Source organism: Megachile rotundata, chromosome 9 (assembly GCF_050947335.1).
Source record: "Megachile rotundata isolate GNS110a chromosome 9, iyMegRotu1, whole genome shotgun sequence".
NCBI lineage: Eukaryota > Metazoa > Arthropoda > Insecta > Hymenoptera > Megachilidae > Megachile > Megachile rotundata.
Window position 1 is genome coordinate 10,235,270 of NC_134991.1, and position 17,570 is coordinate 10,252,839.

The following is a 17,570-nucleotide window of genomic DNA, read 5'->3' on the forward strand; positions in this document are numbered from 1 at the left end:
ACTTAATTTGAAATTAAAAATGAAGTTAAGAAATAAATAAGCAAACAAGGAAACATAAATTAATACACACATTTATTTTTTATCTTGATTAAAATCAATGCTGATTTCTAGGAATGTACCTTAACAAAATGTGTATCTTATAATAAGAAATTTATGGAGCGGTCATTTGACCGGTTTGGTAGTTATAGTGTTATAGGGGTAGTAAAAGGACGAAACCGAAATTCCGGTGTTTTAACTACTTCTGTTATTTACTTGCATAAAAAATTCTGAAATATTGAGGTCCACGTAGCACACATTATAGAATTTGTTCAGCTTTTTTGGTTGCGAACTGCAGTTGTAAAAAATGAAAAACCACAAAAAAATACAATTTTTTTATTGAAAATGTCGGAGCATCACTTTTGTAGGAATGTGGCAGTTACATATTGGCACAACTATTATTTTTTCAGATTTTTCGGCGAGGTACGCCGCAGTTAAAAAAAATCAAAAACCTCTAAAAAAAAAATACTTCCCGCTTCGAAATTGTATGTCTTTTTTTCAGTATATCTATTAGGTTATGTTACATAGATTCATGTTTATAATTGATACAAATGATATATTGATACAAATGTTAGTTAAAGAAATAAAATTTAGTTATTCATTTCTGTGTCGCAATTCGTTATATTCTGGAATGTAAAACGCTATTACAACATTATTATTGAAGATGTTAAGAGTCAGTTTTTTTTATATTATATTTTCAATTTTTTTTTCTTTTTTTTTTTGTAATAATTGTAATGTAGATTCAAAGTGTTTTTGCATAATTGTTATTCATTTCTCCATTCGCGGGGTAAAAGAAGTATAATAGTATATATAATGCTATTTCTTTTTTTCCAGCAAATGCAAAAATGTGTAATAATTATTAACTGAACAGTATAGTATTGAAAGCCCGCCATACAATCCCGTCATGTGCTGCCACCGTCCGAAAAGCTTCAAACTAGGTACTGCTTGTTATCAGACGATATCTATCTCATAATTTAAAAGAAATGAAAGAATTAAAGTTACTTAGAATGTATTCGAAAAACGTATTGGATAAATAAATTTATTTTTAATTATTGCATAGTAAAGTGTTTGTATCTGTAAATGAAATTATAATGAATCTTCTAACAGTTGTTTTGGTTTACTTTTGTTAACCTATCAATTTTCGAGTATGTTTTTTCTTTGACAAAATACTAACGCAAAATAAAGACATTATAAAAGTAAACTTTCTATTGAAAGAGTAACTAAATGTAAATTGGAAATGTTATCATAAATATATACATTAATATTAATACAAGTTTTCTACTCAATGAACTGTTTTACTATTTACAACGAACACGTTGCGCAAACGTTGCTATTCAAACATAAAAACGCATTTTCTGTTGTATTTGTCTCTTAGATATGTGTACGTGTATATGCAAGAATGCCACAAGAATGTATTTAATTAACAAGCTGAAAAGAATTTATGTATAAAATTACAGAAACTGATAAATAAATCTAGATAACGGTACATATAACAATGAATGCACGTTCATGATGCAGATCATGAATTATGTGCCTTGAAGAATTTCAACCTCGCGGTAATACGGTCTCTGCAATACCAATTCAACACTTGCAATTTTGCATATCCTCTTGAAGACAATTTCTCAAATAAATTGCCTTTTCATGAATAAAACTTTCACCTAAAAGAATGTGCATAATGTGAGTTGCAATTTACAATAATTACGCGATAACATTTCAGTTATATTTGCTTCAAAATATCTTCGATATAAAATTCTATTTTTCTATAGACAATTTTGACACGAGATGGCAGCTAAGTTGCTTCATGCGACATTTTGCTCAATTGCAATTCTCTGCACGCGATATTCTGTGATTAAACCAAGCCGTGAGGAGAAGCCATGTTTATACCGTAGGTGTTTTAGTGCGGGTATACGTGTTATCCATTATTTTCAAATAGTAACGTTTAATTATTTATTTACACGATACACGGTGGTGAAAAGTGTCCTATGTGTGAAATCTTCTTTCCGTTAATATTGTGGACAACTCGTTTTTGTCAGGGAGTACACGGGATAATCTGGTAGACTCGAACAATTCTATGACTTATGGACCTTCGTTTTTCGGGATCCTTTTGCTACCTCATAAATTGTTTACAAGTTGCTCGGGCTGCTTTGCGAACAAACAGTGCCCTCAGAACGTACTGCTCACGCTAGGAGTACAATTTCCTTTTCAGGAATCGTCCGCGTACATTGGATAGACGTGATGCATCTTTAGCACAAGCATTTGCGCGTTTTATAACCTGACAACACGTCCGAAGTTTCTCTATCTCTATCATGTCATTGCATCTTTGACAAAGTATTAAGCGGTAAGAATCTAACGAAACCCGCGAAAAATCCACGTTCCTATGTACGTGTTCTCTACTACGTGTATCACGTTGTAGGAAAAATAATTGTACGAGTCACAATATAACTATTCAACAATGTTTGCGTATGTTGTAAATTGCTTTTGTGAAATAAACATGTTAAGTTTCATTTTCATTCTGCTTTGTACTCTGTTCTGTTTTCTTTTTTCTTTCATTCATGAAATAGTACTGATTGTTTATGTCCAAGCAATTTTTTTTGTGTGCACACTGACGGATGCATCTTATTGTTATCGTAGAAATATAAAATGCATCTAGGGTTGTCAGTATACCTTGTTAATATTGTTAATATTTATTGACAAACCTCATTTGCTTTACATGTTTAATATTTATTGATAATTTAACTTGACGATAATATTTTACAATGTCTAATTAGAATTATAAACGTTGTTCACAATTATTGATCAAAGAACCAAACAATGTAGCCTATGGTTTTAAAAAAATAAATGTTTTGTAAATTTTTTAAAATGAATTTCTTATATTCATCTCAAAAAGTATTTTCTCTTTAACTCTAAATCTGGTTTTTATTCATTGGAAAACCATTTTTCAATGTTTAATTAATGACAATATATATTGATTATTTAAAAATCTCATTAGAAAACCAAAAAAGACATTAAAAAATAGTATGTCTAGAATTTCAATGCAATAATTATGATTACAGACAGAATTTTGTTTGTATACCTGATTGAATAAGCTGAGTCACCAATTGTAAACAAAACATTGAAATGCTAATATGTATGTAAGAAGCTATGGTTGATCTTATTTATTAAACATCAGTTAACTGCTGCTATCAGGGACAAATTTACGTAATTCTGCGAAATGAATTATGATATGTCATTGTGATATTCTAGAACAATGATTATATTCTTATGCTATCTAAATAAGGCTATATATGTATTTGTTTATAGTTGGTGACTTCTATATGTAATTGTTTATAATTATATTATTATATATAAAATTTCATATATTCTATTTATTTTTTGTTCAGTTATGTTTTAGATATTATAGTTTATACCTTGTTTAAAATTATTTTAACTCATAAAAATATTTAATAATATTATTAACGATTTATATATATATATATAATTTTGCTCTCTTGTTTAAAGTGTTCATTAAATGTCATAGAATTTCTTTATATAATTGAATTGTAATGCATAGACACAAATTTTTGTATATAACTATTTTAATATAATTCTAACTAAACATGGTAAATTAATATGTCACAGATCTGGAATAAAGTGAATGAATTCCAAAATGTGGTCATCACAAGGAAACAATTCCAACACAAATGCTTCGAAAGAAGAAAAGAACCTTCGCACACTGGGTATGACATCTGCTATCAGTGTAGCAGAACCAAAGCCCAGTGATCTTACTAGGACTAACGAATTAAAGGAAGCATTAAAGCCATACAATGTATTTGAATCTGAAGAAGAATTAAATCATAGAATGGAAATTTTAAGGTATGTATTTCTATTAAGCATCGGTTTTTGTTATTTGATGATATTAAATATTGAACATTGCATATTACATTACATTTTGACTTCGATTAGCAAATTAAATGCATTGGTGAAGCAGTGGATACGGGACACAAGTATTGCCAGAAATATGCCACCTAATGTTGCTGAACAAGTTGGCGGTAAAATATATACTTTCGGTTCATATAGGTTAGGGGTACACCACAAAGGTGCTGATATAGATGCCCTATGTGTTGTACCCCGTCACATCTATAGGTCGGATTACTTTTCATCCTTCTTTGACTTACTGAAAATGCAAGAAGAAGTGACTGACTTGAGGGTATGTATTTCATATTCTTTCAAATAATATTAATCAATTCTTCATTTAACATGTATTTCTTTTCACATAGCTCTTGTACAGTAAGTAGCGATTTATATTTAGACTAATTGTTAGCTAACTGAAACTATAGGATTCTATGATGAATGTTATCATCAGTTCGTCTTATATGAAATACAGCATTTAAAAAGATTCAAATTTTACAGTTATTCAGTTATATCATTTAATATCTTTTAGGCAGTGGAAGAAGCATTTGTACCAGTAATCAAAATGAATTTTGATGGTATTGAAATTGACATGTTGTTCGCAAAACTAGCTCTTAAAGAAATTCCTGATTCAATGGTTTGTAAATTGTTGTACTGAAGTCTGTTGTCTGTTATTCAACTGTATATCTAATGAATTTGTTTTTATTTATATAGGATTTAAGGGATGATATGCTTCTCAAAAATCTTGATCAGAAATGTGTGAGAAGCCTTAATGGTTGCAGAGTGACTGATGAGATACTACGTTTAGTACCTAATATAGAAAATTTTAGGCTGGCTTTAAGAGCTATTAAATTATGGGCAAAAAGTAAGACGAATTTTTTTCAAATATATTTCATATCGTGGAAGATTTTCTTATGTCTTATTTTACTTTTTTGTTTTTAGGACATGGTATATATAGTAATGTGTTAGGATATCTAGGAGGTGTGTCCTGGGCAATGTTGGTTGCGAGAACATGTCAACTTTATCCTAATGCCGTTGCTGCAACGTTAATAGAAAAATTTTTCCTTGTATTTTCTCAGTGGAAATGGCCACAACCAGTACTCTTAAAGCAGCCCGATAATGTTAATTTAGGTTTTCCTGTTTGGGACCCGAGAGTAAGAATTCTTGTTTTATTTGTATGATATATAACACTTCTTATTTGAAAACAATATAAACACTTTAATATAATACATTTTTTCCTGAAGGTTAATATATCAGATAGGTATCATCTGATGCCAATAATTACACCAGCGTATCCTCAGCAAAATTCGACGTTTAACGTGTCAGTTTCGACGAGAACGATCATGCAAGAAGCATTCGAAACTGGACTGTCGATAACGGAAGAAATCATTATGGGAAAAGCAACGTGGGACAAGTTATTCGAACCACCGAATTTCTTTGGCAAATACAAACACTACATTGTACTGTTGGCCAGAAGTTTATCTGCAGAGGATCAGCTGGAGTGGTGTGGACTTGTCGAATCGAAAATACGGCATTTGATAGGTAAAATATTGAATACATTCGTGGTCTGCGTAACATTTTGTAGATTTACAAACAACTAAAATAATTTTTATGCTTTGAATTAGTTTATGATTTACTGTATAGTGTTTGTTTCAGTTAAATGACTTAGATTAAAACAGGTTACTTTTGTTACAATGTAAATTTTAGACTTACTCTTAGGTCGTCAGATAAGTTTATATGTCTTTCACAGGAATAAGCAGCAGTTATACATATATATGTCGATAAATCATATAAATCTCTGTCTTAATCTGTGTCTTTTCTAATCATGAAACTTTGACTTTCAATGTTAATTTGTTGATATTGCAATGCTAATAATTCGCGGATGCCAAAATGGCAAAATCCTAACTCTTAAACACAGGTACCCTGGAAAGGAATCCTCACATTACATTGGCACACGTAAACCCAGAGGCATTTCCACCGTTAGAACCAGAACCAGAGGGTCATTGTTCCATGTGGTTTATCGGCTTACTCTTTGCGAAAAGCGAGAACTTGAACGTCGATCTAACGTACGACATAAAATCGTTTGTAGATTCAAGTAAGTATATTATATCATATAGTGCATAAAATAAAATTCCATTTATCCTATAGGAATTTTTTCTGTTGTCTGGTTAATTCAACTTTGATTAAATTTTGTATATCTCTTAAATTTCAACTTATAAAACTATTTTGATACTTGCTATATGAAGTTCATTAAATAAAACTATTCATGTAATGAATATTTTGTTGGTATTCGATAAAACCATAGTTCAAAATTGTAAATTTTCTAAGCCAGCTTTTATTTCGTCATTGAGCTCAGTACAGTGTAGTCCCGTTATATGATCCGTTAAGCGAGTTCTTATATCGATTTTGAAGTACCAGATTTACAAATTCCCAAATTTAAAAATTTGAACATTTTCAAGTTTATAAATTTTATAACGAGACTCTAATTTAAAGATATAATAAGGCTATTTTTGTTGTAATCAAACCATACTTCAAAGCTGTAAATATTATTCAAGCTATAACAAATATTACATAACTAAGATTTGTTGACCGAGAAACGTTAGGTCAGAAGAGGGTAACGTAATCTATAGCTTAACTCCTGTTATCAAGAATGATAACCATGTTCCTGTTCCAATGTAAATATTTATGCAAACTTTAAAAATCGATCTCGATATGAACTTTTATCATTTTAACACCAACTTATTGTTATAGCGAATAATCTAATATTTGAATAAATTGAAAATTCAGTCGTTTGAATCTTTTTCCTGATATGTTTAGATAAATGGTGTTTTATATTTTTATTGAATACTATTTCTTGATTCTGTATAAACTTGGACGACTGCTTTTATACTGAATTGTAGTTCAAAGGCAAGCAGAACAACTGAGCGTGCTGAAGGAGGGCATGTGGATAGAGGCAAAACACGTGAAGAGAAAGGATCTACACACTTACGTATCTCCTAGTTTGCTTAGGCGAGAAAGAAAGGTACAAATAGTAGTTTAATTTATCTTAGTATATTCTTGATATTTTGTCCTAAATTATACTAACAAAAATGATATATCGTGCAGGTTTCTGGGAGTGTACATAAGAACGGAAATATTGCTGGCAACGGTAATAATGGTAGCGTGTCACCACGAAACCAAGCAGACGCGGCGAACAGGAAGAGGGGATCAGACCAAAATGCGGATTTGTGTGGAAAAAAACGAAGAGTTAATGATAATGAACAGCAAGTGGCACAGGTATGTATTAAGAACAATTAATTTCGACAACTCGGAATAAAACTTTATGACGAATGTATTTAACAAATTTTGTATTATACTTGAAGGGAGAAGATGGATCGTTGGTAGTCCAGTCATGTGGAGAAGATAGCAATTCCGGATTTAGTTTGGATGAATACAAGCAAACATTGACAACTACTAAGGATGTAAGACATTGTACATATAATGAACAATAATCATCATAGAACAGGATTAGGTAACTACATATAAAACTAGAGCATAGTAAGTGAATTTCGGATTCGTTGGAGGAGAAATTGTCCTCTAACGTAAATTGGAGTCTTGAGGAGGTAAGGGGCGGAGGATACCCTAGTATCATTTGTATGTAATATTCCGCTTCTTTCTCTTGCTTTAATACACTTGGACTTTCTAAGTTGTTGAACACTAAGGTCACGAGTATATTAGCGAATGATGAACGATGAGCACTGACAAAAAGATTCACACTGATAACAAATTTTCAGATCCTTAGATGTTCCACATTTTTACATTAAGTTCAGAAATTTTTTAATTTTCTAAAATAGAATTTTCGAAAGTTTTACAGTTTCAAATCGAGGAATTTACAAATTTTCAAATTAATAAATGTAGGAACTTGAGAATACAGAAATGTTCAAGTGTTCAGATTTGCAAGCTTTCAACCGCTGCATGGAAGAGTCTCTTTCTATATTGCCAGTTAAACATTTCTGCTCTTACAGCCTCATCTACAGTAATATAACCCATGTATCGCTAGGTACCGAGGAGTGTGTGCTTTGCTCATTGCTCATTGCTCATTACTCATCGCTTAGTACTATATTGTCGTGTGCAAAGATGTCTTTTTTAATACAGAAAAGGCATCGTTACACACGACCTATACTCGTGGCCTAATGCGTTAATTCGTGTGTTCATTGAATTATTTCAGGAGGGGCCTACTGGTGCATCCACAGTAGCACAGGAAGGGTACGTTTGCACTTGACCACTGCAGAATTACTACCTCACGTCGATTCACAGATGCTCCTCTGGGTCATCTAGACTGTAATCAGTTCTCATGCAACCATCCACTGCCCACTGTAAGTCCCCCGTTTCGTAAAAACAAAGCAACGTCATGCGTTGAAGGAAGCTACCCGTTGGAGTCAATCGATGCACGACTGTATGACAGACGCTCTGATTTTAATCTTTATAAACATCAACAGTCAATGGGAACAATATACCCGCGAACGAATGATTGTGCCAGTGTCTGTGATGTCGCTGTTTTTTATCGTGAACCGTGTGGAAATTCGAGAACTAATGATCGAAAACATTAGAAATACGAGAACTTGAAAGCATCACTATTTGTAAGGTTCGATAATTTTATTTTTATATTTCATTTTGTACATATATCGCTTATGATAATTTTTATCCACGAAATTATTAAAAGCAAAAAAAAAAAGAAAAAAAAAAGAAAGGAGAAGATGAAGAGCAGAGGAAAAGAGAAACACGATGTTAAGCCTGAAGAACGGTTTTCGTGTTGTCACTCCGAAATGTTGTGAATAATGCAACGAGATATTTTCATTAAAAGCTTATAATTAGGGGTTTCAGCTAAAACAAACGAAAAAAAAAAAACAAGAAAAAAACACACACGACGGTTTCAGTGTTACGAAGAAGAAACGTATTCTTGTATAAAACGCATTTCTTTAATGCATAAGTAGATAAAGTATAAAGAAAGAAGTAGTACCACTAAGTTGTAAATAATCTATGCGCTTCGTTACTCTCTCGTGTCGTCAATCATACGAAACGATTTGTTCTTTAAGTTCGAGTAGCGTAACTGTACCGTGGTAAATACGTCTGTCTTGCTTCAGTTATTTAGCCAAATATTTATATAATATTGCTTTAATATTAATATTATTTATACCACTTGTATCACACGAATACTGAACAAGTATCAGTGAATTCAGTTCCAAACGTCAGCGAATATCGTTATCATAGTTTCGCATAAATTTAAGATTTCATTATTATTTTCTGTTTTCCGTATACCGTGAACAGTCGAGTAACAAACTGAAAATCACCGACACTGGCATAAAAAAACGAATGTTTCATTTACAAACAGAAGCGTAATAAACTCTTTTCGATGGTTACTTTATATGAAACGTAATAAAAAGTAAGCGGTCTCTGTAAATGAAACATTATACACAAGCCATTGACTATCTTCTTGATGATCGTGTTACGCAAATCAGTTTCGTACGGAGAGTGGTCGCTTTTTAGTTTTTATTCACAGAAACGAAGTTATAGCTTTAACAATGCAACACGGGACTGGCATCTGGATTATTCAAACCATCAATCACCTGTTGGTGAGTTATTTCAGGTGCTCGACTGCCTTCAGTCCCTTTTCAGTTCGAATTCTATCCTATATATAAAGTTATTCCAAAATTTCGCTTATACCATACCTTCCTTTATGAATTACCTTCTGTGTTAAAGGCATGTCGCTTATCGACTGTCTATCGAGGTGTTTGATGTTCACTATTTAATAACGCATGTACACTCGGGTGCAATCTAGGTTTCTTGGCTGAGGTAGGGGAAAACAATATCTCACTATTTAGATTTCAATTTTGAGGAATTTAATACATAAACTTCCAAATTTTGAATATTTTAAACTTTGAAATTTCTACATCTCTCAGTTACGAACTTTTTAATATTTAAACTTCTAAGCTAGCAAATTTTTAAATCTAAAAATTTCTAAATTATTAAACTTTTAATTTTTACATTTTGGGTTTTAAACATTTTTATATTTGAAATATATTCAACCAGGAAATGATTAAATTAATTTAATCCCGGTAATACTTTAATAATTTTATTATAAATTACAAATTATTTAACGATTTCACTGTAAATTAGAAATTATTGAATTTCTAAAATTCCTAAATCTCTAATTTTCGAAATTTTTTTAATTTGAAGATATATTTGTATATTAGATCTTACAGATTTAAAAAATTTATAAGCTTGTGGATTTAAAACATGACTTCTAATTTTAAAAATTTGAAAAATCCCGATATTCTTAGATTTGGAAATTTGGTTCGCTTGATGAATATTCGTGATTCTCATAACTAATGAACCAGTTAAAATGAGTGGTGATTCGTATTCCCCTAGATCATTCAATTCCCTAAGAAGCCCAGTGTGCCCAGTGTACAAATACCGAATATACACGCTATAAAACCTCGTGTATGATTGTCATATCGAAAAACTAAGTATTTGCAGGGTGTTACTTCGTGATATCGATTGTACACAATTTTTGTACGCCTAAATCGCATGGAAATCGGAAGGTTAGACACGTCAATAATGTATGTCATTTCTTTACCTTAATGTTTCAATATAACAATCGTTAATATGTATAATACGTTGTGAACTTTTTAGTTGTCGATCTTTGATATCTTGAAATTAATTGCGATACTCTGTGGATACTGTAGTTAATTCTGTTCAATGGTTAGGGACCATTTCGTTGCTTGTAAATACTCGCCATAATCTTGGGGATACTAGTTCTTTTTTTTTTCTCGTCATTTATATCGTAATTCTTCGTTTATGTACAGTATTGAGAATGTACACGCTGTACAGAGGAAGGTCGAAGATCAATTAAAAATCGAACCTTCATTTCTCTCCTCTGCGTTATGTAGTTGGTCGTGTACGATGAAGACGCGAAATTTGGAATGTATACACACGCTGTACAGTGGAAGATTGAGGATCAGTTAGAAAATGAAGCTTTATTTTCTTACTTTGCGTTATATAGTCGATTCGTGTACGATACAAAAAGTTATTATCCTACTTACGTTTCTTTTTATTCTGTAATTTTGTTACAGTAAAGAGCAAAGTCTAACTCCGACTTGCAAAACACGAACGATTGAGACTTTTGCAGAGATCTAGGTGAATGTAACCCGCGTTCTGATATTATCGTGAAGGTATGTAAATTAAGATTTTCAGGTCTTAAATAAAAGAATTTCTTAAGCAGGAAATACTTGACGATTTATTGATAATTCCACTTAGAACGAATATTATTTAATCGCTTACACGACCTTACGCTCTCCTGAAGGGGTCTATAATCATATATTTTGGTATCTTAATTAATATTTAATCGATTAACCCATTTTGTGTTCTACGAAGTATATTACTAATTATTATAGTAGATTGTTCATGTATTCACGACATATTTCAAAATTTAAACGGTTTGCAAATTTTCAACAATTTTCTTTGTGATTTCGGTCACATGTGTTCAATATATGCTGCTCTTCACTGTAGTTCTTTCGGCTTTACTTCATTTATCAAAATTTGTATTGACAGGTGTTGATGTCGATCCACCTTTGACCTCTTTAATCAAATTGCACGTTCCATTAAAATCGTGAATATTTTCAACTTTTTCTTTGTGTTCATCTAACTATAATGTCATTGAACTTCCTGTATAAAGTTCAGTGTAAAATTATAAGATCTCGTAGTATTATGTGATCACGTTGGGGTCAATTATAGTCTCTTTTTTCTGCTTAGTTGTTAATTATCATATTCCTTCTTCTTCATACTTATCCATCACATCTAGGGATAATTTCCCCATCTGTTCATTTAATTAAGAAACAATTGGTCACGGCGCATTTTTATAAGAAACAGAAAAAGCCTTGTAATATATTTTTCGAAATTAGTAAAACTACTGGTTCTCTTCTTTTTTTCAACCCTCGTAGGACTGTGCTCCAGTTACTTAAAATTAAAAATTATGTTGTGTAATTTTCAAACATTTTGTATGTACAGTTAAGAACTAAATTAAATTAAAATATTGAGAAGCAGGTTTCAGTCATTGCCTTTATTAAAAATAATTGTATTTTGTGAATAATCACATCTATTAATTATTTTTAATTTCGCAATCAATATGAATGTTACTATGCTCCAAAAAATATTTCTATGTTGTAAAGAAATCAAACAAATTCCTAAGAAATGTTTACATTAAAAAAAAAAAAACGAAATTAATTTGTGATACTTGAAAAAAAATTTTGAATGCACCTGCGAAGTCCTATGAGGGTCCATAAAAGAGACTCAGAAACAAATTGATTATGGTGCAATACATAAACTTTTAGGTATTTTCGAATGACTGTTTGATTAAATATAACATTAATCAGAACAAGGGAAAGTTACGATTACAGAAAATTTTATTTGAAAAAATACATGCTTCACGAGGCTGCGCACGTATTTACATAAACTATTAATTATGTTGTAAACTTGCCTCGTATTTTTTCTCACAAAATCGTGTCTTTGATCGTAACTTTTCCGTCGCGCTAGTTAAGAATCTTCTTTTAAATTAATTACATGTTCGGACGAGACAACGAACACCATGAAAGTTCCTTCGAATTATTTCTACGACAGTCATTCAGTCAGTCAGGTGGCAGGTGACAATGCTCAATGAAAGTACTCAGGAAATAATTTTCTACGTTTAATATTAACAAAATGATGCAGAACAGTATACAGTTTCGAACGGTTTGCACTAGACTTTCCGATCGTCCGAACTTTCCTCTTCGAATTCGACCACCTCTACAAGAAAAGTAAAAAATACAAAATTATTCGGCACTGTGCACAGAAAATTTTGTATTTTTCAATTATTCTTCGTCATTTTAGTCTTTAAATTTTAGTCTACCATTTTTAAATATTATTCTTCCGATATAATTGGGGCAATTTCATTTTTTACGAACCTTTTATTTTCCACAGTTTCGTTTAAGTTTCGTACGGTTAAAGAAAATAAATAAAATATTGTTGATAGAGTTCCACATCATAAGCAATTGATACGAAAATTTTTCATAAAAAATTTCAGTATATTTTAATCGTAACGTTGTGTAAATTTTATAGACTTTAGTCACCAGATTTCCTTCGACAATTTTTTTACCATGTTTTGTAATACATAGTTCGCCAAAAGCTTCATTTTCTTCGTAGAGGTGCAGCAGTTTCCAAAGTGGTTAAGTCTTTAAAATTTCTGCGACTAATCTCGAATTATTCCTTCATCGTTTCTCCCTTCGCTTAAAAATCTACAATCGATATTTAGAAAATGCTAATTTATCTATTATAGTTACAAGATAATCATTTTTATTATCGTTACTATCATTATGCACTACCAAAAATGAAGCTATGTAAGTGCATCATAGTTGAATACAAAAATATCAATAAACAGTGAACATCAATATTATCCTCGCGTGTAAAGCGTCACATATTCTCATTGTTTCAAAAAGTCCTGAAAAAATGAGATCGTGCATTTGATATTTACTTCCATTTCTGAAAAGATACCAAGCAGACATGTCTATAGCACATTCTTACCTCCTCGATCCGTTTTCGAGAACGTTTCATTCACGTTCTCGAGCCACCAAACGACGAAACACCATAGAAAAATTAGAGAAACGAAACGGTAAATGTCACTCATGAAACACACGCAAACATACATGTACACGTACACAGTTTTTTCCTCGTATAACAAGCAGAAAAGATAAAAGAAAAAAAAATCGAAAAGTCTAGGAAAAAAAAGTGCTGAAGGCATGGCCAATTATCATTTAGGAATAAAAGTGTTCTTTCGAAAATGTACAGAGAGTCGGAAATTTTAAAGACTGTCCCGATCGATCGACTCATGTACGATGTCCGTCGATCGATCAGGGATTCTCGTAGGATCTTGTCTTGTATTATAATCCCTTTGTCTCGAATACGACAGAAACCTTAAAAGGAAAGAGTAGTGAACATTTGTGTTCATTTACCGTGGACACCATGATGCACGTACAATCAGTTATGTAGGCTTTCTTGGGATAAGTAGGAGGATCTCATCGCTTAGTTTCGATTTTGAGATATTATGTAATACTGACAATTTTCAAATTTAGAAATTTCTCAGATTTTGAAATTTTTTAATTGTGAATTTTCTGAATTCCTGAATTTCTCAAGGCTTCAAATTTTTAAATTTTCTAATTTTCAAATTCTCAAGTTCATAAATTTGCAGTATTCCAAATTGCAAATTTTTAAAATACATTTCATAGTTTTGAAATGTTAAAGTCTCTAAATATTACCAGAATCCTAAATTCCTACATTTTTGAATTTCCGAAGTTTACATCCCAAATTTTCAAATTTCCAAATCCCCAAATTTTCTTAATTATTCAAATTGATCAAATTAGTCAAATTATTCAAATTACTTAAATTATCGAAATTACTCAAATTATCCAAATTACTCAAATTATCCCAGTTACCCAAATTATCCACATTATCTAAATGATCCAAATTCTCCAAATTATCCAAGTTATCCAAATTATTCCAATTATTTACACTTGTTCATATAATCCAAATAGTCCAAATGGTTCAAATTGTTCTAATGATCTAAATTCTTCAAATTATCCAAATTACCCAAATTAATCAAGTTGCCCAAATTGTCTAAATTATCCAAATTACTCAAATTATCCATATGATGCAAATAGTCTAAATGACCTAAATTATCAAATCACCCAAACGTCTAAAGTTCTAAATTCGAAAGCTAATAGACCAAAAACGAGCGAGTGATGAGGTCCCCTTTCCCTACATCGCCATTTTCCCTAGGAAAGTCTACTGTGCTCGATGCTGTACAAACACACGCGTACACGTACACATTCTACACATACACACACATGCGTTGTACACTACATGCATATTCATTATACGAGAGACCGCGTGCACAGAGACGTGACACGCGACGAATTTTCTATGGGACATAATTGTGGAAGTAACGCGAATGCATCAAGGCTGCGTGTTTAACATGTGAACGTGCGAGTCATTTGTCTGAATGAAAAATAAACGACATCGAATACATTACACCATGTGTTTATGTGCTTGTACACACAGCGTACACAGGTTCCTCGCGATACACCGAACGGACCCTCCTCCCTCTGCCACGCCGTCACCCTCGCCTATCCTGGTGTGCACACGATGCAAATGGTATGGATCGAATTTTCAATCGAACTCTGTGTTCATTATCTTATGATCGTGCAAAGATGCGAACAAATCGTATGAAATTTTACTGTTGGGTACAAGGGTCTTATGTGTTGCTACTTCTGAAAAGTACTTTCAAGAACTACTTTTCTTATATCAGTACTTTCGTTTTCATATAACGTATTTAAAAGATGATATTTTATGGAAGAAGCATGATTATTTCGATTCACATATTTTGTATGGTTATATTGTATGTTGTGATATGTTACATATGTGTAACATACAGTGTGTCTCTTTTAAGTTAGATATCTATTATGTTTTCAATGCTATTCAAAATTGAAAGAATGCGAATTAACCACATTAATGTGGTTTCATAATAGACGTTTAAATAAAAGGCACCGTTTATTTTGTATTACTTTTAGTAGCAGTGGAAATAAGTTAGATATTCAACTTAAGCGATATTTTATATTATGCATAATAATATAGAATACAAACTAGTCTGAAATAATCATTTTTATTTGCTCTTCTGTAAAATTGTATGCTTTTTACAATATGGGGTGTTAGAAGGTACCGATATCTAATCGTTATAAACTGAAATATTTTTTAAAAAGAAATTGCAGTAAAATTGCCTGTAATATTTAAAAAATTGTCTCCGTTTTATTTTATAGTTTGATTATAGTCGAAATTGTGTGGTAACCGATAAATTTTAAACTTCTCTCTATACGTATGTGTGAAAATGGCAATATAATGGGACTCTATTATATTTTCATCGAATCCGTGTACTCGATACGTTTTTTTATTATTCGAATATAATACGGGGATAAATTCGAATTCAAACCATTTGAAGACACAAAGATTCCCTCCATACTTCTGCCACAACGTAGATACACTAGTCCCTTCTAATGGTGAAACTTTTCGCATACTTTCGTTAACATTTAGAGAAAAAATAAATTAACTATTGACTACTTTGTTCTGAAAAGAAAAGTAGTTTTTTCATAGTTTCACTTTTGGAATAAAAGTTAAATACTTTCGCGTTTAATGCTTGTCTCGCAACTTTTCAATTTCGATATACCAGAAATTACATGGTAGTTGTTAAAATTCTGATTCTACTATTCTACAAACATAATATTTTTAACTCGAAGTCGAGACTTAATATTTGATCATTATGTCAGTAAAATTATATTAAAATCCATATATAATATTACTGAAAATCGAAACAAGTATTGGTATTTTCTTTGCTAACAAATAAGTCGAAAAGTGTAATAAAATGAAAAATCGACAAAATTATTCGTATTTTCGAACGTCGACTTGTGTAAGTTGTAAAAATAAATGTGTGATGAGCAGTTAGGTTTTCCTAAGCAAAATGACGATGCAAAGGAAAGAAATCTCACCATTCAAGTTTTGGTTGACAAGTTTTCAAATTTTCGAATTTACAAACCAAAATCTAGGAGATCTAAACACTTGAAAATTTCGAACTTTTGAATATTAGAAAAAATTTATAAAACTGAAAATTGTCATACTTAAAAATCTGGAAATTCTAAAAGAATCTACAAATTTCAAAGTTTGGAACCTCTAGTCTTGTTCCAAATCTAGAAACTTAAGAATGTTCGGAAACATTGTTATTTGAACTTCCAGAATCCTAACTTTTTCAAAGCCTACACTGCTCTCACCTGAAAATACCGATATCTATTTCGCTAAGTCTCCACCAAATTTCCCCAATGATTAAATTATCCGTTCATTACGAGACAAACTAACACGAAAGAGCACCATACCTAGAATTGGAACCGCGAGTAAATTTTGGACTGTTGGAAAGGTCTGGTGTATATCATAGTATTTATTGTCCCGCGATTGTTCGCTCGAAATAAAACGCTCGCAGAGTCTCGTTTCGAGGACTATTATAGATTGGTGTGTGTACGTGTATGTGTCTTCTTTAGCAGCATCGAGGGTACACGAGGATGCACACTGTTACTTAAGTTCCTGCCACTGAGAGTGAGTGCTGGTGGGTGCATGGATCTCGAAGGAGACCGTATACGCGATATCGGTGTATCGCGAAGACCGCAAACGCGTTAGTTGTTACTCCATTCGTAGGATCGGGGTCGTTGTATAACACATTACGACGACAAAAGGGTCCACACACCACGTGCTTCGACGTTGCAATTAGGACGATTGTTTACCGCGGAGCACAAGTTATAACGCATAATTTGTATCCCCTCGGCAGTTGTACACTCTGTATCTTTCTTGAAATAAACCGAAATAAATTTTTCTTTTCAATTCCTTCAGCCAAAATGTGCCGGTGCTCGGCAATGATTCGGTGAAATGACACATTTTGTTTGTATGATTTATTTTAGGGTGCTCGATGGCGACTGTGCGAAATATAGATATTTGTATTAAATATATGCACGTGGATGTATGATGTGAATCGTAGGATCAGA

The 17,570-nt window shown here is 31.9% G+C and overlaps 1 protein-coding gene across 4 annotated transcripts; it reads left to right on the top strand.

Annotated features, from left to right (window-relative positions):
* Nucleotides 1–1,876: 1,876 nt before the first annotated feature.
* hrg (poly(A) polymerase hiiragi) lies at nucleotides 1,877–17,424 on the top strand. Of its 4 annotated transcripts, none has more exons than XR_013039412.1 (13): nucleotides 1,877–2,374; nucleotides 3,655–3,888; nucleotides 3,979–4,222; nucleotides 4,457–4,561; nucleotides 4,639–4,789; nucleotides 4,867–5,078; nucleotides 5,169–5,466; nucleotides 5,843–6,019; nucleotides 6,825–6,946; nucleotides 7,030–7,200; nucleotides 7,287–7,385; nucleotides 8,132–9,536; nucleotides 11,037–17,424. XR_013039412.1 is itself a non-coding variant. In XM_076535834.1 (13 exons), exons 3-13 carry the CDS (start codon nucleotides 3,671–3,673, stop codon nucleotides 8,183–8,185), a joined length of 1,851 nt encoding a protein of 616 aa, XP_076391949.1. In that variant the 5' UTR covers nucleotides 1,891–1,921; nucleotides 2,243–2,374; nucleotides 3,655–3,670; the 3' UTR covers nucleotides 8,186–17,424. The 4 variants fall into 4 exon arrangements, 2 of the variants coding, with proteins under 2 accessions (XP_012148471.1, XP_076391949.1); XR_013039413.1 differs by having other exon boundaries at nucleotides 8,132–8,279; XM_076535834.1 differs by having other exon boundaries at nucleotides 1,891–1,921; nucleotides 2,243–2,374; nucleotides 8,132–17,424.
* Nucleotides 17,425–17,570: the final 146 nt, after the last annotated feature.

Coding starts and splice junctions, on each gene's coding strand:
- hrg (XM_076535834.1), top strand. CDS start 3,671: ATGAATTCCAAAATGTGGTCATCACAAGGAAACAATTCCAACACAAAT. Junction 4,562..4,638: donor AAGAAATTCCTGATTCAATG/GTTTGTAAATTG, acceptor TTATTTATATAG/GATTTAAGGGATGATATGCT. Junction 7,201..7,286: donor ATGAACAGCAAGTGGCACAG/GTATGTATTAAG, acceptor TTATACTTGAAG/GGAGAAGATGGATCGTTGGT.